We start from the raw sequence: 24,547 nt of genomic DNA, 5'->3' as shown, positions 1-24,547 counted from the left end.
TTTCATTCAGTGGATAGAAAATCCAGAAATTTTACTCAGGTAAGAGTAAAAAGTACAGCGTAGTAAAAATACTCCTAAAAGTACATTAAAAAATACTCAAGTAATTGAGTAAATATAACCAGTTACTACCCAACTCTGGTTATTACCAAATATTGACACCTTCCTAAAATATTGATCCAAAAGTAATATTTTTACCTCTTTCTTTCCAAAAGATATTTTAGGCAGAAAAGAAAACACTTGATAAAAAACGACCTTATATTAAGAAAGGGATAATATAGCATTAAAACAGCAAACGCACTAATATTTATTATATTTTAAAGCAAAACAAATCTAAATAAAGTACTAATTCCATTATTGGTTGACTTTATCGCGAAACCAAAACTTTTCTCTGATTAAGTCAAATAAATTAGCTGTTTAAACTTTCCCACACCCTTATCTACTTTCACTTCAGCTACTGGTTTCCTCTACTTTTAACAACCAGAGCTGCAAAAAAAACGTGGCTGTACTTGCTACCAAAGCGCAGTGCGAATAGCAACCTTGTTGCATTTAATTTTTCCAAGTTGCTGCAGGAGGAAAACATTTAATCTCCACTACTGTCAGTGTTGAGTATCAGTGAACAAAAGCAGCTCTAAGAAATGCCCTTTCCCCTCCGAGCCAAAAACCTGCCACTTACCATCGCGTCTCTGCTGCTGAACATTACTCTGCTTCCTCCTCTCCGCAGACATAATGGGTGTTCGTTTGACCATCCGCGGCAGGAGATGAAACGGTTCAAACCAGAAAGGTACATCACTATTAACTACTATTTTAACAAAGTGTCTGTTTGGATCAAAGCCTGGAAATGTCATCGTCTGCAAATCAGCTCCATGTAATGAATTCAGAGCTCTTACAGCTGCGGAAACACATGCCAACGACACACAGATAATAGCAGAGGAAACGCAAACTGGGAGGTGGAAAGGTGAATTTTTATGACAAACCGAGGAGAGGGGGAGGATGGCGGAGAGATAAAGAAGAGAGAAGCCAAAAAAAGTCTTTGTGTTTATCAATCTATTTATTGACCTTTTGATGTGATGTGATTTTTTTCCCCACCAACACAAACAGTGTTGGAAAATTACGTTACTCCAAATTCCACCTGGTGGCGCTAGTCCGCAAAATGGCGACAGCAAAAGTTGGGAGAAAACGCCAGAGTCGGTTGGTTGTTCAGTTCTTTTTTTTAATTGCATCTTCAGTTGAGTATTCATCATACATAATCACAAAACTTTCACCTTTTTGAATTCTGCACCTAAAACAACTACTCCTATAAACAATATTCAACTGATAACTACCGTATTTTCCGCACTATAAGGCGCACTTAAAAACCTTCAATTTTCTCAAAAGCCGACAGTGCGCCTTATAGTCCGGTGCACCTTATATATGGACCAATATTGAGCCACAACAGGTCTCGCAACTACGGTAAGCAGCTGCCGACTTTATTTTTCCCGTAGAGGAAGAAACGAAGGAAAGCAGACGCCAACTTCATTTTCCCCATAGAAGAAGAAATGGGGAAAGCAGACAACGATGCAGCCAGCAGTGCAGCTGGGTTTTGTGTAAAGACCCCAAAATGGCTCCTATTAAGAGACACGCTTACAAAGCAGAGTTTAAGCTCAAGGCGATCAGTCACACAGTAGAACAGGGGAATGGGCTCTTTGCACCTGCCGCGCTGACGTCACAACCGCATGCGCAAAGGCGGCTCTCTGTTTTCGCTTTGAGTTACCATGACAGCTAGAAAAGACAAAGTCTTATTTCAGACGCAAATAAAACAATACTATGAACATTGCTGTCTTCCTAATATAATGGGCTTTTAAGTTTTCATGGATATCCAAGCGGTCCTGGATTAAGAAGACGGTGGCTTGTAAATATTCATCGCTACCAGTTAAAGCTAACGCCGCACAGCAAAGTTTACAGCCTTCACTTCACTCCGGATCAACTTCTTCAGCCTAAAGCAGAAGGTAAAGGAGCTTCCTGTGTTATTTCCATGGGATCACTTCTGTATTCAGCCTGAAAGAGTTTATGGGAACGAGAGAGCAGACCAGAGCCAGACAGCCGAGCTACTGATCCACCTGTACACACTGCTGTAAACACTGTCCTGCTTCACAAGAAGCATGCAAAACTAATAAAGCGAAGTAACACGGAGACCTTAAGGAACACGGCTATATTTTTCTAAAAGTAACAACTGAACCTGAACCATCAGCTGAACTAGAACTCCGACACCAGAGCTACTGTTAAGCTAGTTAAGCTATGGGCTTGTTGTGCTTCAGAAACAAAAAGCCTGAACCGTAAAATCCCCGTTACTTGGTCTCTGACACTAACGACAATAAATGCAGGTAATATACTTGAACATAAGGTAAAAACAATGTCCGTTAATGAATGATGAAAAATGTTTAGATACTTAAATAGCACATTTTTACAAGAAAAATGTCTAGCATAAGCTAAAGCTAATGTTAGCCACACAGTTTAAAGAAAGTAAAACTCACCTTCGTATCTGTGTATAACGAGGCGAACATCTTAAAACCTTTCTCCAGCTTACTAGTCGGGGCTTCGGGTCGATGTTCATCATTAAGCTGAGGTGCAAAGAGCCCATAGAGCAGCAGAGAGAGAATTTAACATGAACAATCAAGAAAGTGGAGGAAGCAACAGCTGTTTATTCATTTTGGAAATGAACGGAGTTTTCAGATCGCTGGTTTGTAATCTATTAATAAAGTTTGACTGACCTATCTGACTATTTTGTCGACATTCCCTTTATCGCAGTTCCATCTAATGGATGCATAACGTAACCCCAGCCTCTACTGTAGCGTCTATTCTATGCGCCTTATAATGCGGTGCGCCTTATATATGAAAAAATTTTAAAATAGGCCATTCATTGAAGGTGCGCCTTATAATGCGGTGCGCCTTATAGTGCGGAAAATACGGTAATAAAATGAGCAAAAACTCTGAATACTAATTAAAACTAACTGAATTAGTCACACAAAATGTCACAACTAAATAAAACTAAACAATAATAAAAAAAACTATTATAACTGATTTTTTAGACTGGATGCAGATGAACATCAACCAATGAATTCACTTAAATTGGGTAAAAGTCTAGCAAAAACAGGTTATTCAATGAGATCGGTTTGTTTGATACAAAGCAGTGTGAAAGCAACCGCACCAGCTGAAAATGTAACAAATGTTGTAATTTCCAGCTGGTGTGGTTCGACAGAAAAACTGATTGAAAAACCTGTTGCCCTCCTCGCCTGTGGGGGCGCTGCAACAACAACTACTGAAGAAGACAAGCGCAACTTCCTTCTTCACAAAATGCAAACAAAAATGGAGTGGTGTCAGATTTTATCGACTGTAGGACTTCCCTTTAACCTTTGGTAAAAGACCACAAGCCATTTCAATCGCTAGCATTAGGTTTTCACGTTTGTTTTGGTTGCATTTACCCAGAATGCCCTGCACTCTGTATAGTCCACTTCCTGCTTTTGGAGCGGTCTGTTGTCCGCCTACATTCAGATATGAATTTAAACCGCACCAGAGTTCACTTCAAGCGAACCGAGACAGAGGTTTTTAAGGGGACCAGATCGGTTACACATTCACATCTCCCCAAACAAACCGGACTTTCTAGAAAAATTATCTAGAGTTTGAATTTAAAGATGCATTCACACCATCCCTGTTTAGTCCGCTTTGACCAGAGATGAAATTCTGTTTAAATCTGATTAAAACCAGACTATTTTATTTTTATTTTTTGTCTCGATGAACAAAACTAAAAAAATAAAATACCAACTTTAGACATAGAGATAACAAGGCCTGTCACAATAACAAATGGTGTTGTATGTTAGTTATTGTGATAATCGATAATATTGTTGTTTTGAGACCATTTTCAAGTAATATCATGGTAATAATGGCATAATAATGGAAGAACACATTCTCAAAAATGAATAAACTTTAAATTCTAATGAACATTTAACACTGGAATTGAAAGACATTTTAATTATCACAAATAAACAAAACAAGAGAAACAGCAAATAAAATGAAATATGAAGCCTCTGGAAACAAAAGTATTCTTCTTCAAGAAAAGGACTAGTTGAAACCAAAGCATCAAACTAAAGCGAAAAATTGAAAAACGACAAATCATGAAAGTGAAAATTACTGAATTTGTATTAATTCGTCAAGTGATTAATTGATTTATTGCAACAGGCCTACAGATAACACTGCAAAATTTTATCAAATGAAAAGTTTATTTTCCTGCAAGATCGAGGCAATATTTGCACATGCAGCAAAAAAAAAAAAAAAAAAAAACAGCCACTAAAAAACAGCTTGGTACGCTTCATCAGGCGAGGAAGCACAAGCTGCCTGTGCAATTCACTTGGAAGTGTATGACAGCGAGAATAATTGCTGTGTCAAATCCTCCGGGGCTTCGGCGTGTTCCTGCTCTTCTGATGCGCGACAACTGCCAAGGTGACGAGCGAGCCGTCACAGAGCCGAGAGAGGCAGATAAAACCTGGTGTCAAGTGGAAACGGCTGCTTGTGATTTTAAGGTAAGTGACACCACACTTTGTTACACAGACTTGATGCTTGGAAATGTTACACAATGTATTACTGTGCTCGGTTTATCCAAACAGGCAGCCTATGTAATGAGGAAATAATGGCTTTAAATGCAGCTAAGTGTTATCACAGTGACTTTAAATAGAGGCCTGATGAAAAGGCATTAGAGTTTTATTACCCTTATGAAGCTGGCAGCTCCTGTCTGGCACGCTTTAAATTAGATCATCAACAAAACTCTCCATTCATTACAGCTTTTATCAACAGTATGAGGAGGCTGGAACCAGAGCAGCTCAATTCAGAGGAGAGAACCTGCACAGAACATCCAAAAAGTATTTGTATCCTTTTAAATCTTTGGTTTCAAGTAGGCCTGTCGCAATAAGCAATAAATCAGATACATTAAAACAAACTCATTAAGTTCCATTTGAATGCTTTGTTGTTACTAGTAATATCCTTTAGGTGATCAAATTGAACTAACTAAAAATATTAGTGGGCTTCTATGTTTAGCAATATAGAAGGGGATCCATTACGCAAAATTCACATTTTGCATGTTTTTATGTTTCCATTTGGGTTTAACTGCTTCTAAAAAAAAACAGCCTAAACATTTTAAACATAAACAACAAAAAGAAAACAACACTCAGAAGTTTTTGGCAATAATTTAAGGCTTTTTGGAGTTTGGAAAATCAATCATTTCAAAACCCTTAAGAATATAAGGGCACTACCAGTTACCTAGCAACCCCAGTGAAGTTCCGCTTATCACCTAGCAACACAAGCTGAGTTCCAGCACATCTGGTCAGTTAGTTGTACGACTGTATGCGTATAGGCCAGTCGCAATAAGCAATAGATCAATTAATTGCATCATAAATTAAATCAAACTCAACAATTTCCATTTGCATAATTTATCGTTTTTCTCTGTTCTCTTTCCAAAGGTTCTTGGTCTGGTGTTTTGGTCTCAACTTGCTCTTTTTCTGGAGAACAATTTTGTTTCCAGAGACTTCATAATTAATTTTTACTAGTTGCTTCTGTTGTTTAGTTTGTTTATTTTGGATATTTAAAATATCTCACAGCTCCAGTGTTAAATGGAGCTGTGATGAATCTTTTCAAAGATCCATCAGCAATTTAAAGTTGATGGATCTTTGAAAATATACTGTATTCTTGCATTATGTCATTACATTTCTTCAAAATGGTCTCAAAACAATGTTATCTTTTATTAAAATAAATTCTCGGACAATTATTGTTCAGCAAAATTTCTTATTATGACAGAAATAACCACAGGCAGTCTAAAAAGTCTACTCAAGTACAGAGTAACTGATCACATTATCAACCATTCAGTATTTAAAAATTACATCATCAGACAGACCAAAATATAACATGGAATATTTGGTATTTTAGGGACCAAAACGACAATATTTCATATAACAGACAAATAAAATTTTTCCAAATCAGTTACTTTCAATAAAAAACTGTTGAAACTTTAACAAAAACTGCAGGTGTGTGGGTCTGGGTCTGGTGAATTTCTGATTGAAACCTGTTTGTTTTTCCTTCAGTGGGTAAAAAACCCAGAAAATTTACTCAAGTAAGAGTAGAAATACTTCACAATAAAATTACTCAAGTAAAAGTAAAAAGTACAACATAGTAAAAATACCCCTAAAAGTAAATTAAAAAAAAAAAGTTACTCAAGTAAATGTAATTGAGTAAATGTAACAATGTAGCTACCCCAATCTGAAAACAACACAACCTTTCTGTCAGTGCATTTAAGAGTGTAAAAGCAAACATAAAATAATAAAGAAACTGAAATAGGTTGGTCAAATATGAAAAATAAACTTCAAACACACACTTAAAAATGATTCAGAAAGTGCAATTTAAAGAATAAAGCTTGACGTCTCTCATAGAATTAGAATGAATAGATTTACCTTTATTGTCACCAATATAAAACTTCTCTATCGCTGAATCCCTGCCTGCAAATGAAGCTCATTTAAAACCATTCTGCAAAAAATAAAGGATCAAAACTCAACAACAACCCAAAAGATCCATTACCAAGTTAATAGAAATGTTGGATGGCAGCAGTTATTCAGTCACAGGTTGATTTTTCATTACTAAATGACAATAAACCAATGGAAACAGATTTTTCTATTTACTCTGGTTATCTTTCTGTCTCAAGGCGGCAGGATTCTCCAAAACAGCACAATGAAAACGCATGAATCTCTTGAACGCAACTGGAGGAAGGGCGGGAGGTGGGGGGGCAGATTGCGTCTCCATTTGTCACAGTAAATGAAACGAATAACCTTTCAGGCTAACCCAACCGCGAGCATGTGGTGCACAGGCCTCTGCGGTCCGCGCTCGCTCATGTGAGCATGTGTAAGATGTGCCGTGTGATATTTTTATGCGTCTGACCCCTGCAGTCATTAATCGATTGGAGGAAACATCACAGAAGACACATCGTTAGATCCAGGAATCATTTTAGAGCGTAGGAAAGGGAACACACGCAGGAATAAAAGGATAATCCCCGAGAAGCTTAATTGTTTCCCGGGCAACTGGCTCCCCCGCCAAGACGACGGCTGTGAAATATCCGATGGCGATTATTTTACTTTCAAATTACTTACTTATGTCCTCCAGCTAAATCCTTCATGTGAGCCTACCTGGGTTTTTTAGGGAGGTGGAAAAGATAAAGATTAGAGTCCTGGAGGAAAACAACGTCTCCTCCAGCCGTCAGCAGAATAACAAAACTGGGCCATGAGCTCAAATGAAAAGGTTAGCTCAATGTTTATGGTTAATGATGGCGGGGGTTCCGACGGGAGCCAGCAGGGGTGATTAATTCAGGCAATAAAGAAGGCCGTCTAGGGTGTAGTCATTTCAAACCGCCTGATGAGTCACATAAAGCCGTTTTCCTTAATCATTTTAAGCAGGTGCCCATGATGGACGAAAAAAAGACCAGCTTCCATTTTCCATCAGTGCGCAGACGCAGAGTGAGATTGTTCTCTGCCAAACAGAGCTACGATCAGCGGCGGCGTGTCAGTCTGTGTTGTTTGGGTTAATAAAGGCCAGTTTCTGAGTAACCCTGGCTTTAGAGGGATGCACATCGTGAGCGTCGCTCTTCCTCAGAGGGCTCAGAGCCGCGGCGCTCGAACACAATAACCATTGTCCCCGCACAGAGAGGTGATGGTGGGGGGTGGAATCACACCAGAATCAAAACTGGGTTTTACAGTCACACTGCTGCTGCTTGTTTTCTTCCACTGATCCAAAACAGTCGTTGAGTACAAACCCAGCTCTCTTCCCAGAAACCACAGGGTTCCTGAGTGTTTTTTTAACATTTCCAGACTAAAACTTACAGTTCTTTGGATGTTTTCACATCTGATTTCCCTGTAGATTAAATTTGATTGGGGACCAAAGTTGCAACATTTGCTACATTTTCAGTTTGTGTGGCTCACTTTAACACTGCACTGCGTCAAACAAACCAAACTAATTGACAAACCTGTTCCCCTCCTCGCCTGTGGTGGCGCTGCACCAAGAACCACTGATGGAAACAACATGAAAACCTCCAAAGAAGACATGAGCGCAACTTCCTTCTTCACAAATGGAAACATGGAGTAGCGTCAGATTTTAGTTGTTGAGGTCTTTGGTAAAAGAGCCTTTACTTCCTCTAACGCTAGACTCTCGCGTTTGTTTTGGTTGACTTTACCCAGAATGCACTGCACTATAGTTCCTTCCTGTTTGACATCTGCATATGAATTCAAACCACGCAAGAGTTCACTTCAACAGAACTGAAACCGAGGTTTTTAGGCGGACTGGAATTTTTGTTTTCGGTCCTCATCAGAGTTTGATTATGCGTCCACATCTCCGTAAACGAACTGGACTTTTCAGATAAACGAACTACAGTTAGATTAAATCGAACTAAACAAGGCTGGTATGAAATAACCCTTAGGCTACATTCACACAAAAAGTCTTGATGCTCAATTCCAATTTTTTCCTAAAATCCGATATATTTTTGTGTAATAATTCAGAATGCCTGCAATGAGAATTTATGACCCCAAACCACCCAACATACGTAAAAGAAAAGGGTTGACGTCACACAACAGCATTTTGTATACAAAAGTAATAATAGACGGAGCCAAACTGCAATGGAAACACTTTCTTCCCATCACGAGTCACATGATCAACAACCGGATGTTACTACTGGCGAAAATGACAAAGAAGACGCAGGAAGTGGTGGGAGGACGATGGCGAGGCATGTTTCTTAATGACTTATTGCATGAACGAACTTATTCATGTGTGGTTTTAATGAAGGAAGCTAATAAAATAAAGCACAGCCAATAGCAAAAGGTTTTTGTGGATGATTGAGAGAAAGGCCTGTTTGGATGTGTAGTCAGAACCAGGACTGATTGTGATGTGGTGCACTACAGTGACCCACAATTCTTTCATAATTTCATAATCATAATTTTCAGCCACTGTTTACATCTGGATTTACCTCATCTGCCTCCTTCAGGTGCAAACTTATGTTTCATGTCTCACATCGATCACATAAAAGTCAAATAAAGTGACCATTCAGATTGCAGATGGCTTGAAAGCAATTAGATATCTAAAGTAGATCCACATATGGAAGAGGCAAAGATCAGATTACTTTGGTGAAGAGATTAGAATTGGACTGTTCAGACTGTCGTAAAGAAGCTCAACATGGATCACATTAGGACAAAAAAAGCGTATTTGCGTCGCATTTGGCCTTCATTCCTTTAATCTGATATTTAAAGTTTAAATACTGAAAGCTTGCAGTGAATTTTTAGCAGATATTTCTACGGTGCTCAATCTCCAATAAACAAGACGATGAAAAGACCTTGTAGAAAAACGGAGAAGAAATAAAGTCTGTAAATCTAAATAATTTTCCATACGTATCCAGATCTGGAAAACACATTACCGACTTTTCCAGACTGCAACGGAACCCTGTTTTTTCTGTTTGCTTTGTGCAGCAACAACAATACAAGAATGGGTTGCAGCCGCTCTTTTTCACCTGAGATTACCCCCTTCAAACACACACACACACACACACACACACACACACACACACACACACACACACACACACACACACACACACACACACACACACACACACACACATATACACCCGCACACACGAGCAGCAGCAGAATAGGAGCCCAGACAAAAGGAGGAGCATTATAGCGTAGCCATGAAACGAGCATGTTTCTGCTGCCTGCACCCATTACAGCTGCTCTGTGCTCCCACTTTGCTTTACACAAATAAAAGCAGAAACTCCTTACCTGCAGTTTGGAGGTGGGTCTAGTGTTATTTCTGCCAGCTCTTTCTGGATCCTGGAAAGAAAAGATTTTCCATTTAATGTGAGGCTCAAACACACAGAAAGGCACCTTTTATATTTTTAACCTCGTCGTTTGAAGGCACAGCACAGAAAACATGAAAATAGATGTTATGAGTCATGTTTATTCATGATTATAGATGCATTATACATCAATGAACTTAGTGTTGTCTGACTGCAGGGAAAGCAGAGGAATAAAATGCTCTGTTAACACATTCTTACAAGGCCTGACACAAATAATAGCATTAATCCATCATCAAAATCATCAACTAATTTACAAATCAATTAATTGTTAACTGGAGTATACAGTCAAAAAAAGCAATTTCCTGAAAAACAACATATTCAGAGCAGTAATTAGGCCAAAACTGTACAAGATATAGAAAAAGCCACTTACACTTTTTGTTTATCTGCACATTTTAATATATTTCAAATACTTATCTATCAAAATCTTAAGAGGTTAAGTGAAAATCTGTAAAATGTGAGAAGTTTTTACTAAAATAATCGTTAGTTCTGGTCGCACTCCTTACAAAGACAATAAAAAGAGCAAGTGAGAGCAAAAGCTGCGTTTTATCCATTCGTATCATTAACACCTTCATGATTTTTGTGCTGGAAGCCCTTCATAGCTTCCAGGAGAAGCACAGGAAATGAAAACGCTCACAGCATCAGTCACTTTTATAAGAAAAGACTGCATGTCCTCAGCAGACTCTTCGCTCACACGGTTGCATAACTCTCATCTGTCTTTTTTTTTTTTTTGGGAAGGACCGGCGGACTTGGAGGTAAGTGTTGCGGAGCATGAGGCGTATCCATTAAAGAACAAACAGACGGGAATGGGGAATATCGCTTTCAGATGACAGCAGTGACACTTCAGAGCTGCAGCGTCTGAAACAACAACGCCTGTGGGGACCGGAGGCTTTTTATGCAACCTCACACCCCAGGGGTACGAGGAGGCAGAGCTTTGGTCTAACAAAACAGCTCCTCTGTAAACGATGATGCCAAGGTTATTGGTTTGTTTTCCTGTTTTGGGGCTCCTCGGCTTACCTCTTGGCACTCGTTGAAAGTTTAGCAGCGGTTTTACTTGAGATCTTGGTCTCCTTCTTTTTGGGCTGTGCCTGCTCTCGCTCCTGCTCAGGCGGTACCGTTTCCCTTTGTTCGATATCCGAGCTGCCCCCGCTCGTGCTGGGGCTGTCGTCCGGTCTCTGCACTTCGCTGGACATCGTGGGCCCTAAAAAAAAACAAAAAACAAAAACCAAAAACGTCAAAAAAACAAAAGCGAACGTGAATGGAAGAACACAAGTTAATTACTTCTATTAATTAACTTAATATCGAGGTGAATGAGAGTTAAATGGGACGTTTCATACTTCTATTTGGGTCTCAACTGCTTCTAAAAACAAATCAAGTTCTTAAAAAAAACATCCAGCAGTTTTTTGGCAATAAATTAATGTCTTTTGGTGTTTTGAAAAAGGTTTCAAAAACATTTGGACTGTAACTTCATAAATCACCAGGCACTGCCCCGTTGCCTAGCAACCCAAGCTGAGCTCCAGCAGGTTTGGTCAGCTAATTTTACAGTGTTCTCCTTGACGTACCATCCAAAAACCACTTGCTGAATTTAGGCATGTCACAATAAATCAATTATTTGCATAATAAATTAAAACAAGCTCAATAATTTCCATTTGCACGATTTATCGTTTTTCTCTTTTGTCTCTCTTTCTAAAAACTGGATGACAAAAGTGTTGAGTCTGGTGTTTTGGTCTCAACTAGCACAATTTTGTTTACAGAGACTTCAAAATTAATTTTATTTAATGTTTCTGTCATTTTGTTCATTTATTTTGGATAATTAAGATGTCTTCCAGTCCTAGTGATAAATTTTCATTAAAATTTAAAGTCTGTTGAACTTTGAGAATGTGTTCATGCACCAATATGCCATTAGATTACCAGGAAATGATCTCAAACAAAAATATTGTCGTTTATCACCACAACTTCGGGGACAATTTATTGTCCAGCAAAATTTATTATCATGACAGGCCTGGATGTATTCCGGTTGGTTGTCCAGGAGGCTCTACTAATGCTTTTCAAATATATACGGTTGTAATAATTGCGTATAAGTCTGCAACCATTTTTACGGGCAATTGTAAGCATTGAGTTGGGGGCCATGGCCACCGGCTGTTTATTTGGATTTAAAGTGACAGAGGCCCTAAAACATCTCATCATCTGACAATTACTTTGTAAAAAAATTGTAATCAACATGTTTTTATTGCCCATAAAAATATCCTAACCTTTTCAGGGAAGCATAATAGGTTACCTTTAAAGATTTGCAAGAAGTATAAAGACAAACTGTATTTTCAGATGCAAACATTGGGATAAAAAGTAAATATGAGCCACACTGAAGAGCAGCCTTGATATGACTTTAACTGAATTACTTTACTGACCCAGATTTAAGGCAAACAAAGCTGCTGCTGTAATTTGTCTTCTTTACACACCTAGTGGATAATAAGACACTTAAGATCAATTTTATCTCTTATCTGAATAAACTCATAAAATGGCTTTTTCAGCAACTGCAAATAACATTTAGAAATGATTCCCTTTAGCTGTCCTTTTCTCCTCCTGTCTCCTCTTTGGTAGCTCCCTGTTTAATATCATTTGTCCAACACAACCACTATTCGTCCTCCACACATGTCCAAATCATCTCAAGGTGTTTTCACACCTGATAGTCTGGTAGACTGGGTTCCACTGGGGACCAAAATTGCAACATTTGTTACATTTCCAGCTTGTGTGGTTCGCTGTCGCACTGTGTCAAACAAACCAAACCTTTTGAAAAACCCGTTAACCTCCTCGCCTGTGGTGGCGCTGCACCTTGAACCACCAAAGGAGACGACACAAAAAACCTTTTTACATTAAATGTAAACAGAAATGAAGTGGCGTCTGATTGGAGGATTTCTTTTTGTCTTTGGTAAAAAACCAGGAGTCATTTCTCCTGCTAGCGTTAAACTCTCGCGTTTGTTTTGGTTGAATTTACCCAGAATGCCCTGCGCTGTAGTTCACTTCCTGCTTTTGGAGCGGTCTCTGGTCAGCTTGCATTCACATACACATTCCAACCGCACCAGAGTTCACTTCAACTGATCTGAGGCCGAGTGTTTTAGATGTACCAGAATTAAATTTTTTGGTCCGCATCAGAGTTTTATTACGCGTTCACATCTCCAAAACAAACCAGACTTTCTAGGCAAATTAATTAGAGTTTGATTAAAGCGGATGCATCATTAATGACCCCCAATTTGTGAAAATCTCATGTCTTCAATCACTATAGCAAAAAAAGACAGGTTAACATAAATATGTTGTGGTTGTAGCGTAATAAAAGATGAGAGATATACTGTATATTAGGTGTCTGATAAGCGAGTTCTTCTGAATGAGGTTTCAGGTTGCCTTTGCTTTCCCTGAAGAGCAGCTCATGAAAAGGCATCAGCTACAACAACCAATCAGATGAGGGTCGAAACAAGGACGAGGAGAAAATTCAAGATAAATCTGTGGTATTATTAGCTGGAATCCAGTGGGCAGAAATGTTACTGCTTTTAAGGAATCTAAGCCACTTTAAATCCACTCTAATATCTACAGAAACCTCAGATTAATTATTGTACACCAGTTATAGAGTGTGATTTGGAAGAGCCACTTCCAAAACTAAGGTTTTACACATTTCACGCCATATGTTTAAGATATTTACCTTATCTGATTTAGGTTTTCCCAGCCTGCAGTTTCCACATTTGACTTAATAATATAAACAGAAAGTATAGAAATCATCGTTTTTGGTATTTCAGCAAATAGAAAAAACAATTATCAAATGACAAGGTGTCTTTAAAATACTATTGGAACAGAATAATGTTTTCCATTGTTAAAGTTTTAAAGTATAATCACATCTAGATGACAAAAAAAAGATCCAATTAAAATCCTGATTATGTGTCTCCACAAATGTATGTGTCACCAACTCAGCTTGAAAAATCTGTCATTAATGTAGGTTTGACCAGTTTAAATAATATTCTCAATCTGGATCTCATATAAGGTGGAGTCAATAGGCAAAAATAACACAAAGTAGTCAATTATATGTTTTCACTAACAGAAATATTGTTTCAAGAATCAAGTCGCATTTAAAATTAGGGATGAACCGATGCGGAAATTTGGCCCGATATCGATAGCAATATTGCTGCTATAGTCAATAATCAATATTATATATTTTCACTACTGTTTCAACACCTTTGAAAAAAACAAAACAACAGAAACAGAAACACTATTTATAAAAATAAATATCGGTTCATATCGGCCCAGTTTTATTTATCAGACCGAAAAATGCCCATCATCGGCCGATACCGATGCTGGTGTCAACATATCGTGCATCCCTACCTACAGAGGTATGTGAATACTTCTAAACAACTTAACCCAGGTGTGGTCAGTCTAAATAAAATGATTTGCAAACTAAGATATATTTTAGGACCCAAAAAAATAATTTTTCTTCAGAGTTTCAGCAAATAAATTAAACAATACTGTAGTTTTCAAAGCGGACATTATTGAAGTAGGTCTAACAGTCTAAACAAAAAGCAATAAAACCCAGCTTTACTCTGGTTTATAGAGTAAATGATTTACTCATCACAAACTGTATGTCTAAGATGTGTTGTTATAAGGGAAAAAGCTCATGTAATATAGACATTTTCGTGTGTTTTAACCAAAATTACAATCATTTTACAAGTCAGAAACGGTGATTTAAAGAATCTCCAGGATAATCCAGAAAATTAAAGGGGTGGTTCAGATTCCCTGAAAGCAAAGAAACGTCCTAACTTCACCACCGTAACGTTTGCGGGGATAAAGCCCACACAATAGGGGGTCGGACCGGGGGACTGCAGCCGAGCGGATCCACAAAAAGGACCGTAAACATTACAGGGAGCTAGCTAACATTACGAGGCCGGGGGAGGAGGCGGAAAGTAGGGTTACGGCTGCGGGCTGCGCCGCTGATCAGAGAAGATGAGCAGGCCTGCTTTGTTTTATAACTAATTGATCAAAACGACGCATAGAGGGAGGCGTTTCTGTCCGGCGGAGGACGGTCCGCGGCGGCGGAGCTCCGGGAGAGCCGTGACCCTGCCTCGGCACAAAGGGAGACTCTTCCCTCTGCCTCCCCCGTCCTCTCTCTCCTTCCCTCCTCCTTCTTCACTGGAAAACGACACTTTTCTTTCACGGTTGATTTTTTTTAGCTACTTTTCCCCCCCTCAATCTACCCCACCAAAAAACAGGCGGTTGTCGAGCTTACCTCGCCGGTTGGCCGTCGATGCTGCAATTCGGCGTCGTAATCCCCAAGGTACCGAGAAAAGTATATCCTCACACGGCCGTCTGCTCGCTCCCGTTGTCCTTGCTATTTAACTGGAGGTAGCAGCGGCAGGAAAGCGATTACAGCAAAAAGCGAGGCAGTCCCCGGACCGCCTCCGCGCGCGCTCCCGGTCTGCGCACGCGCGCCTCGTATGTGCACGTGGGCTGCAAATGGTGAGAGAAACGGCAGCCAGCTCGCGCGAGGTGATTAAGACCTGATACACATCGATCTCTTTTGTGATGCTTCTCTTAAAAGCCCCTTTAAAAAAATAAATAAAGGAAGTGAATACATTTGGATTTAATTAATTATGATTGAACAAAAAAGTGAGGAGTTTTGTCTCTAGTGACATATTTCTATTAACAGTTAGCAACAGCTTGATTATAATCGGCTTTCTCCCATTCACTTGGATTCCCGCAGTAGAATTTCTGCGATGTCAATTTACTGCACTGGTTTGGAATTGTATTCTGCCTGTAGTTTTAGTAATGGTAGTCGTTCTGTCCATACCTGTCAAGATTAGGACTTGAGACTATGAGAAATATCTAACCACTGTGAAGAGTGGATTAATTTGAGAAGAAAACTCAAATTAAGCGGTAAGAACAGGGGTGAGTAGAGAGTGTCTACGGTCAGAGAGGCATTGACAGGTATGATTCTGTTGGTGTTGTTGGTCACGCATCCAAATATTGAATTAACGTTAAAAAAAGATATCTATATATATATATTCTAGATCATACTTCTGTCTACCTTTATGTGTCTTGACTCAATAGACTTGTTAGCATTAGCATGGCCACCGATTTCTGTAACAATAAGTTGTTTCTCAAACATTAGCTAAATGTGAGTACATGGGATTGATTGACAGCGCTAAGACCCTCTTCCTGGCTCTGATTGGTTGTTTTTGGTCAGGAGAGGTGCATTTCTAAAGACGGCAATAGTAGCTCAAAGATGAGCTACTATGGCCATCATTATTGAGAAACTATTGACTTACAACAAGCTCCTACATCTTGATGAAAAGTTTTTTCAGTTAGTTTTGTATTATGTCAAACGCTAAGATATTTCCACAAGAAAATAGACCAAAATTTTGTGTTTTTGCAGTGCATTTCAGAAAAAAATTATGATTCTGACAAGCAGATTAAAGAAAATGCTACATAAAGTCAAGTAAAGAAGTCAAACAGCAGCTCGCACATCCACTGAGTAGCTTTCATGCGGCTCTCTCAGCTACATGATTCAGTGAAGAGGACTGTGAAATGTAAGAACTGCAAAGCTATTAGGTTGATATTTCAGCTTCTTACAGTCACTGTTTCCTAATACCAAGACCAAACATTCATTCATGCTTGAAATTCACGGTGAGTATCTAGCTTGCAGTTGTAGTCAACAGCACACAGCGCATGATGTGCCTGCAGAGGAGCAAAACATCCCTGTAGTCAAATGAATACGACAAGATTAAGCGACGGTTCGTTGCTGGTCGCAGTGAGGTGCAATTCACTAAACCTTAAAAAGTCACAACGCTAAAGGGATTTTTTAAACGTTTAATTTTTTTCTTCATGAGGCAAGGAAAGCTGAATTTTCTCCCAGAATTACCAGCTTCTCTGCGGTGATGAGAAGGCTGAAATTCCTGCAAAAAAGGTGCAATTAAATGGGAAGCATCAGGCAGCCACAGAGTGTTGTTCACATAACACTTTCAAAAGCCTGAATTTCACATTCTTACCAGCTGGCTGCTTTTTTTAGGCCGGGCTTACTTGCAGATTTTGTTTCTTCATTAACCCTTCTCATCAACGCTGGCAGCTCTGAAAATATATTAGCTGAAACATTTGTGGGCTGGACCTGGGGCTCCACAAAGAGAAGAATATATATTTTTCCCACTAACCGGAGCTGAACATCTATTAAAGGAGACAGCACTCTGGGTTGTTTCAACTGCGAAAAGGTCAATGAATGAATAAAACACTGTGTTCAGGGATTCTCCACAGGTCAGATAAGTCTGTGCTGCTGCAGCACCTTTCTAAAATATTTAACACACTCAACCATAAAACTCTTGCAAGGTTTTGACAGCAATGTAGTTCCAGTACTGTAGATCAGAGCGAATGCTTGATTCTTAATTGGATTTGTTAAAAGACAGAAAAGACCATGGTGTGCCTCGTTTAACTTTTTCCATTTAAATGATGATTGTCCTGTGGTCACGACAAAAAGGTTCTTATAAATATTTACACATTTAGAAAACCCTTTTTAAACTACTATCCTTGCTTCTGACAAATGCCCTGTGCTATTATGCTTCCTTAAACAAGTTAGGATAGGTGCATGAACTACAAAACACATTTATTACATTTTTTTTTTTTTACCCCTCCAGGGGGTCTTTTGTGGGCTCTGGTGTCCCTTATATGACAGTAGATTGACAGGAAACGGGGAAGGAGAGGGGGGAAGACATGCGGCAAATGTTGTCGGGTCCGGGAGTCGAACCCGCGACGGCCGCGTCGAGGACTCAAGGCCTCCAAATACGGGTCGTGCTAACCGCTACGCCACCACGGCACGCCCAACATTTATTACATTTTTTGAAGAAAAATTTTTCTTATATTGAGATTTTAGTCTGGCCAGTTCTGCCTATTTTCAACTCCTTTCGGGACAAGCTTTTTTAGGAACTCTGTCACTTTAAATCCAAATAAACTTCTGCTGGCCACGCCCCCAGATTCAACATTTACACCAAGGCTATTATAGTTTAACTAAAACTAACAAAAACTGAAATTGAAAAACATTTTTGGGAACTGAAATAGGACCTAAAAAAAACTATAACTAACTGGAACTATATTGTATAAAATGAACCTAAACATACTGAAATTATCAGTATTATATTAAGTCAGCAACAAAACTCTTGTGTTAAAAAAAAGCCATTTACATAATTCAGTAAAACTAACTGACCAAATGTCCTGGAACTCAGCTTGGGTTGCTAGGTAACGGGCGAGGCTTCCGTGGGGTTGCTAGGTAACGGGTTGGGCTTCTGTGGGGTTAGTAGGTGAGGGGCAGAGCCTGCTGATTTGTGACGTTATATTCTGGAGGATTTTGAAACTGGTCGCTTTCCAGACACCAAAAATCATTAAGTTATTGTCAAAAACCAGCTGGTGTTTTTTCTTAAAGTACCTGGGTTGTCTTTTTTAGAAGCAGTGGAAACACAAATGGAAGTACAAAAATGTGTAAAATATTAATTTTGCACAACATGCCTTCTTTAAAGAGTAACTGGTTCTCAAATCAATTTGTGTTTTTAGCAGATAAACTGTATTTTAAAAATCTGTTTTAAACACCAAAAAAATATTTATGATTTAAAAGATATATTTGCCTACTGGTAATTCACGAATTAGCCCAACAATAGTAATTATCTTACATGTGGTGTATTGAACATTTATTACAAAGGATGAAAATAAAACAGCAGGAAGATAGGAAAATTATATTGCATTATTCCAGTGCTAACCTGACTTTTCTTGGATTAATAGTAAGTGGAACATTGATCAACATATTTGTGTATTGATTTTTATTATGTAATTTGACAAAATGCAATGTTTACTGCTTGTTTTATAGCTGGTACTATATTGTGTTTTTATGCTGCAAAGCGTTTGAATGCTAATGAAATATGCTATAAATACAAACATGACTTGACTTTTCCCATATTGTTGAAGCTCTTTACTTTGTTGTTTTTATCTTAAATTACTTAAACTACAAATGAAGCTGGCAGTTTTGAATATGGCGGTTCGTGTTTTCATTGGTTTTTGTTGTCAGCAAAGATAAATGTTTTTTTTTTCTTATGCGGCAAACAGGAAGATCTGGTGTAAACCAATCTCTGCTGCTGGTTTGGCTCTGCAACCATTTAAACAATAAAAAGCATTGTGTCAAATGTTTAAATAACTGGACAAAACACAGAAAAACTGCAAAAAAAATAAGGGTTACGCCTTAATTATTATAATGATTCATGAATCATACTCTGAAAAGCTTCTTATTCCGGCTCAATTCACACATTTTCCCATAAATGTTTACTATAGCATACCTCACATTAGTAACAATAAAATTAAAGCTTATGGGTGCCGCCACATAGTTTTAAGTGCTTGTCAAAACCGCAAGAGAAACTCGTTTGACTCACTGGGTTAGCAAAAAAAAACAAAGCCCTCACGCTGGCAGCTAAAGCATCATAAAGATTCATTCAGCTTTCAGAGCCGAGCACATCCCAGTGGGTGAGAAAAGGACAGAAAACAGGAAGAAAAATCTAAAAAATGCTTCTTTAAATTAATGACACAGACAGAAAAACATATTTTTCAGTGTGTTTCTCTAACAAATCTGGTTCTTTATGGCTTCAAGACTGTGTGTGTATATACATAAATCCATCAGCCTTTTCCTCAAATGTTTAGATGCAACAGTTTTAGTTTGTTTCTGTTGGCTTGATTAATGTGTAACTGAAGCCGAGTCAAACATGGAGAGTCTGTAAGTCTCTTACATTTACTAATTATGCCAACGCCAAACAGCTGAAATACAGTAAGGGAAACCATACCAATGTCTCATTGTGTGGTGTCTGTGGTGGTTTAGATTACAGGAATCAAAAGAGAAACCAAATAATTGCTTAAAATGTAAAGTATGTGGAGTGTAAAGAATGCTGTGGTTTATGAATAAATATTACGTTCTCCTAAGAGAATTGTTGACATTTTGAACCATAATAAATGGATTATTACCCAACATATTTGATGCATATTGATGATTTTAAAGATGATACAACTTAACATCTGGTTTTCACAAATGTTGAAGCACTTTGAACGGCCATGTTGCTGAAATGTGCTCTACAGATAAACTTGATTGATTGACATATTAAATATTTTATCCTTTGTAAACCTTCTTGTTGAAACCAGAAGTGCTTTTCTTTTCACTGCTTGTTAAAAATGTTCGCACCAATATTAGATCTATTTGTTTAATCAAGCCGGCTCTGAAAAAACGCAGAACCCTTTCTAATCTCTCAGCTGGAGGACCGCACAGCGAATGTAAAACAGACTTCTGAGAACAGCAGCCTTTATTGTCTGGATTAATAACAGCGTACTCAGAGAAAATGACTTACTGAGAGCCCTGCTCTTATCTCTGGGCTTTTCAAGAGTCGATTCACTGAGATGTGTGTGAACGCCTGAGGGCGAGCTCACACCAAAACCACGAGGCATAAATCGCACGATAACTGCCTCCAAACCAGGAGCTTCGTCCTCCTCAGTGAAGAATCAGTTCATTAGTTCCAAATGATTTTTATTTAAAGAATTTCCTCAAGAGAAAAAGGAATAAATCACGATTATTCAATATTCTGCACAGGCGAACATCTTTGTGGAACTTATTGTTTTAAAACAAAAATCAATAAAACACAAAAAAGGGGTTGGCTGCATTCAAGTTTTCTTTGCAAAGAGATTTGGTGAGTACAGAGTTTTTTCTCTGAGACTTATAGCCTCTGTGTTTGCCTCGTGGTCTAAGGTGTGTGGCGGCATAACAGGTTGGATTACTTTATTGAAAAGAGCCCAGATGAAAGGTAAACAAAATGAAATCCCTGCAGGAGAACATTGTTTGAATGAGTCAAAGTCACTTGTTGCAACTGCACTTTGTCGCTATGGCGATTTCTTTGTGTTTTCCTCCCAAGAAGATAAACTGTTGATTTTCTTTTGAGTGATCGTAATCAATAATTCTCCAGACTGTCTGAAGGTCTTTCAGAAATGTTCTTTTGCAGCCTTTTCTCTTATTTTTATTCCAGGAATGTGTTTTTCTTTCTTTTATCAAAGCTATTTCAATTCAGTTCAGTTGAATTTATAAATGTAGCACATGTCACAAGAAATAATGCCACAAGGCTATCTAACAACAAAAATAGACGATTACATCGAGTTAATAGCTGTGTGTCCATTACAAATATAAGCAAAACTTTGTCAATATTCCACTAATTTGAAAAAAAACAACAGATTTTCGCATTTGCAGTGTTTCCATTAAATAAGAAATGCAGCTAAAATCCCACGTGAATAAGTGTGGCCCTAACACTCTGTTGTAATTAAACAGATTTGTATGTGTGACTTTTTATTTTTAAACCAAACTTTTTTAATCACTTATAACGCTATAAGTCATTAAAAAACCTCACACACCATCATCTTCCTACCACTTCCTGTCATCTTCTTTGTCATTTCTGCCAGTAGTAACATTCAGATTTACAAAATACATCTATTTCAATAAAGCCGAAAATCCATTAAATCCTAACGCAAAAACTTCATCAGAAAAGAAAAAAAGTTTTTTTCCACACTGCCGGGAGTGGGAGTTTGAGAATACAGACCATTCACACAAAAACAATGAAACAGAAGCACTGATCCAGGAGTACGTCCTCTGTTTGTCACAGTTTGGGTTACAGAAAACAGGATTTTAATATTCTCATTTAAAATCAGAGTCTCAACTGGCTCTAAAAACAGTCCAGGAACTAAAAAAAACAACAACAGGCAATTGTTTTTGGGCAATAATTTAATGACTTTTGGTGTCTGGAAAATGAGCCGTATCAAAAACCTATGGAATTTAACGTCACAAATCATTTGCCTCAAAAACTGGCTAGCAACTCCAGCCAGTCTGTTACCTAGCAACACCTCGGGAGCTCCACATGTTGTGTTCTTGTTAGTTGTGCAGGAGACTCTACTTCTGCTTTTCAAAGATGTTTTGTTGTATAATTGCGAATCTGTTTGAAGTCATTTACACGTGTGGGGGGCGTGGCCAGCAGCAGCTTATTTGGATTTAAAGTGACAAGACGCCCTAAAGCAGCTCAAAGTAGGCATAACTGACCAGACTAAAATCTTATTACTAAGAATAATTTTGGGCAGAAAATGTAATGAACATGTTTAGAATATAAATCTTTAAATACTAGATGACTGCAAAACTTGTGCAGAGGAGGCAAACAGAAGCATTAAAACTAATCTGCAACTTATATGCACAAAAAAAGAGTTGTTAATAAAATAATAAACTGATATGACGAGGCATTTTTACGAGGCATAAAAAAATCAAAATACAGATGAAAATGAAAACGCTCCAGAATCATGGCAAGCAGCCAACAGCAGCACATTCTTCACACATTTGTTGCTGAAATAAGATTAAAACCTTTGAATGACTATTAAACAACCCAGCTTAATAGTGCAAGAGGCATATTGGACTTTTATTTTATAAATTCTGCCCTGACTACTATGAACAAATTGGAGCAAATATGATTAAATATTAGCCTATTTTTCTAATCTGGGGCTTTTGCATAACAGTACTAACATCACACTGGAGGCAATGCTATTTGTACGAGGAGGCAGCAGGTGAAAATATTACTCAGGTCAATTTGCACCGTCTCCAGATCAACAGCTCTATTAGCTTGGTACCTTTCTAATCATGTTCCTTTTGCCATAGGAAATTAATCTGTTCTGCCATTTCCTTTAATTGCCTTTTCCACTCGAACTTATCTCTCACTTTGTGCCGTTTGTGTTCGTTACGAAAGCAGAGACAAACCTGCAGAGTGCAGGAGGTACAACGTAGATTTTTATCACCTGACTGCAAATATGCTGTAAGTCAGTATTTTCGGTAAGGGGATCTATGATGCCAAGTTCACATTTTGCATGCTTTTATTCTTCCATCCGGGTCTGAACTGCTTCTAAAAATGGCACAAGCACTTAAAAAAACACCCAGCTATTTTTTGTGGTGGTAAGTTAAAGTATTTTGGTGTCTGAAAAATGAGCCATTTCAAAAATCCCCTGAATGTAATGTAACAAATGAGAAGACACAGCCCCGTTACCTAGCAACCCCAGTCAGCTGGTTTTACTGCTATATGTGCTCTACTGGACAAGACAAGTGTTTTCTTTTAGACTTACCATCAAGAAATCACTTGTAACATTCTTGTTGGTTGTGCAGGAGGCGCTACTTCTGCTTTTCTAAGATGTACAGCTATATAATCGCGCATCTGTTTGGAGTAATTTTCACGTGGGATTGTGTAAAAGTAAAACAGCTCAGCAGTAGCTTATTTGGATTTAAGCAACAAGAGGCAGAAATGACCAGAATAAGATCTCATTATCAAATGATTTTGTGGAAAAAATAATGTAATGAACATGTTTTGAATAGGCCACAGACCTATCCTAAGAAGGTCAAGGAAGCATAATAGGTCACCTTTAAACAGAGTTTGGTAGTGACTTGTTACATTTACTGAATTACATTTACTTGAGTAACTGAAAAAATGTACTAATTAAATTTAAAGAGCCTGGTTTTCCTTGGATTCTTAATTTCTTACTCACTGAGGCGTTTTCTTGGAAAACTTGGACAAAATGAAACTCTGATATGACTTGAAAACATTAAAATGTAGCATTTCAAACACAAACTCAGCTCATTATTGGATCCGGATCAAGAAGATTAGCAGAAAATTTAATATGAACGCATGAAATTCAGTCAGTAACAAAATTTACCAGCATATTGCAAAAAATAACAAGGTACAGCGTCAAATTCGGCTGCTGCAGCTGTCCTCTCCAGCGCTCATCCAAGTTGGTGTGGCAGCAGATAAAATCAGGCCACTCGTTTTAATGAACATCTCTTGGATTACCCTCCACGGTCATTAGATCAGCATAACAAAGGGACTCGGGCTGGCAAGAGGAGCAGGAGGTGCGGCGCGGTTCGGGTTCTTGGTCTGACAGACAGCGACCTATTAGGCTCACACGTGAACAGGGGAAGCTTCGGTGAATTCATTTCCCCAGTTTGTCCCTGACAGGTCTCAGGGCCACGTCTGCTCACTGCTAAGGAGGCTTTTGTGATGCAAATGCTGTGGATAAAGTTTAACCCCTGCAACAATCCGAAACTTGGTGCCCCGTGTTGACGAGTCCCTCAGGGTGACCGCGGCTCTGATCCAAAAAGATGCAAGTTCAGAGGCAAATAACTGATCCTGGAATAGCTGGCTGGGTCTCTAATGTTACAACTCTGTAGAAATAATCACCCAAAAGTGAAACTTCAGTAAGAGGAGCACTACTTCTACATAAAAAAATAATAGTAAAAAGTAGCCGTCCAAGAAATTACTCAAGTAAGAGTAAAAACGTATTTGGTGAAAGTCAATTACTGAGTAACTGATGAAATCATCAACCATTTAATACTTAAAAATTACATCATCAGACGGACCAAAATATAAAGTTATGGGTAAATTTAGGCATTTTAAGAACAAAAATGTCAATAATTTATGTAAGTAACAAAAAAATAACAAAAACAGACAAAAGAAAAATGTTTCCTAATCAGTTTCTTTAAATATAAAACTTATAAAACTTTAACAAAACCTGCAGGTGTGTGTCTGTGTCTGA

The 24,547-nt window shown here is 38.3% G+C and overlaps 1 protein-coding gene across 1 annotated transcript in view; it reads right to left on the bottom strand.

The window, feature by feature from the left end:
- The window catches only part of LOC102233395 (ubiquitin-conjugating enzyme E2 E2), a 43,949-nt gene extending 28,608 nt beyond the window's left edge, over positions 1 to 15,341 (bottom strand). The window contains exons 1-3 of the mRNA XM_005799425.2: positions 15,168 to 15,341; positions 10,922 to 11,105; positions 9,831 to 9,881 (exon numbers count right to left, since the gene is read on the bottom strand). Coding sequence (XP_005799482.1) covers positions 9,831 to 9,881; positions 10,922 to 11,097 — 227 coding nt within the window. The 5' untranslated portion in view covers positions 11,098 to 11,105; positions 15,168 to 15,341. The remainder of the gene's footprint in view (positions 1 to 9,830; positions 9,882 to 10,921; positions 11,106 to 15,167) is intronic.
- Positions 15,342 to 24,547: the final 9,206 nt, after the last annotated feature.

This window comes from Xiphophorus maculatus, chromosome 3 (genome assembly GCF_002775205.1).
Source record: "Xiphophorus maculatus strain JP 163 A chromosome 3, X_maculatus-5.0-male, whole genome shotgun sequence".
Taxonomy (NCBI): Eukaryota; Metazoa; Chordata; class Actinopteri; order Cyprinodontiformes; family Poeciliidae; genus Xiphophorus; species Xiphophorus maculatus.
This window is presented reverse-complemented; position numbering and strand designations above follow the sequence as displayed.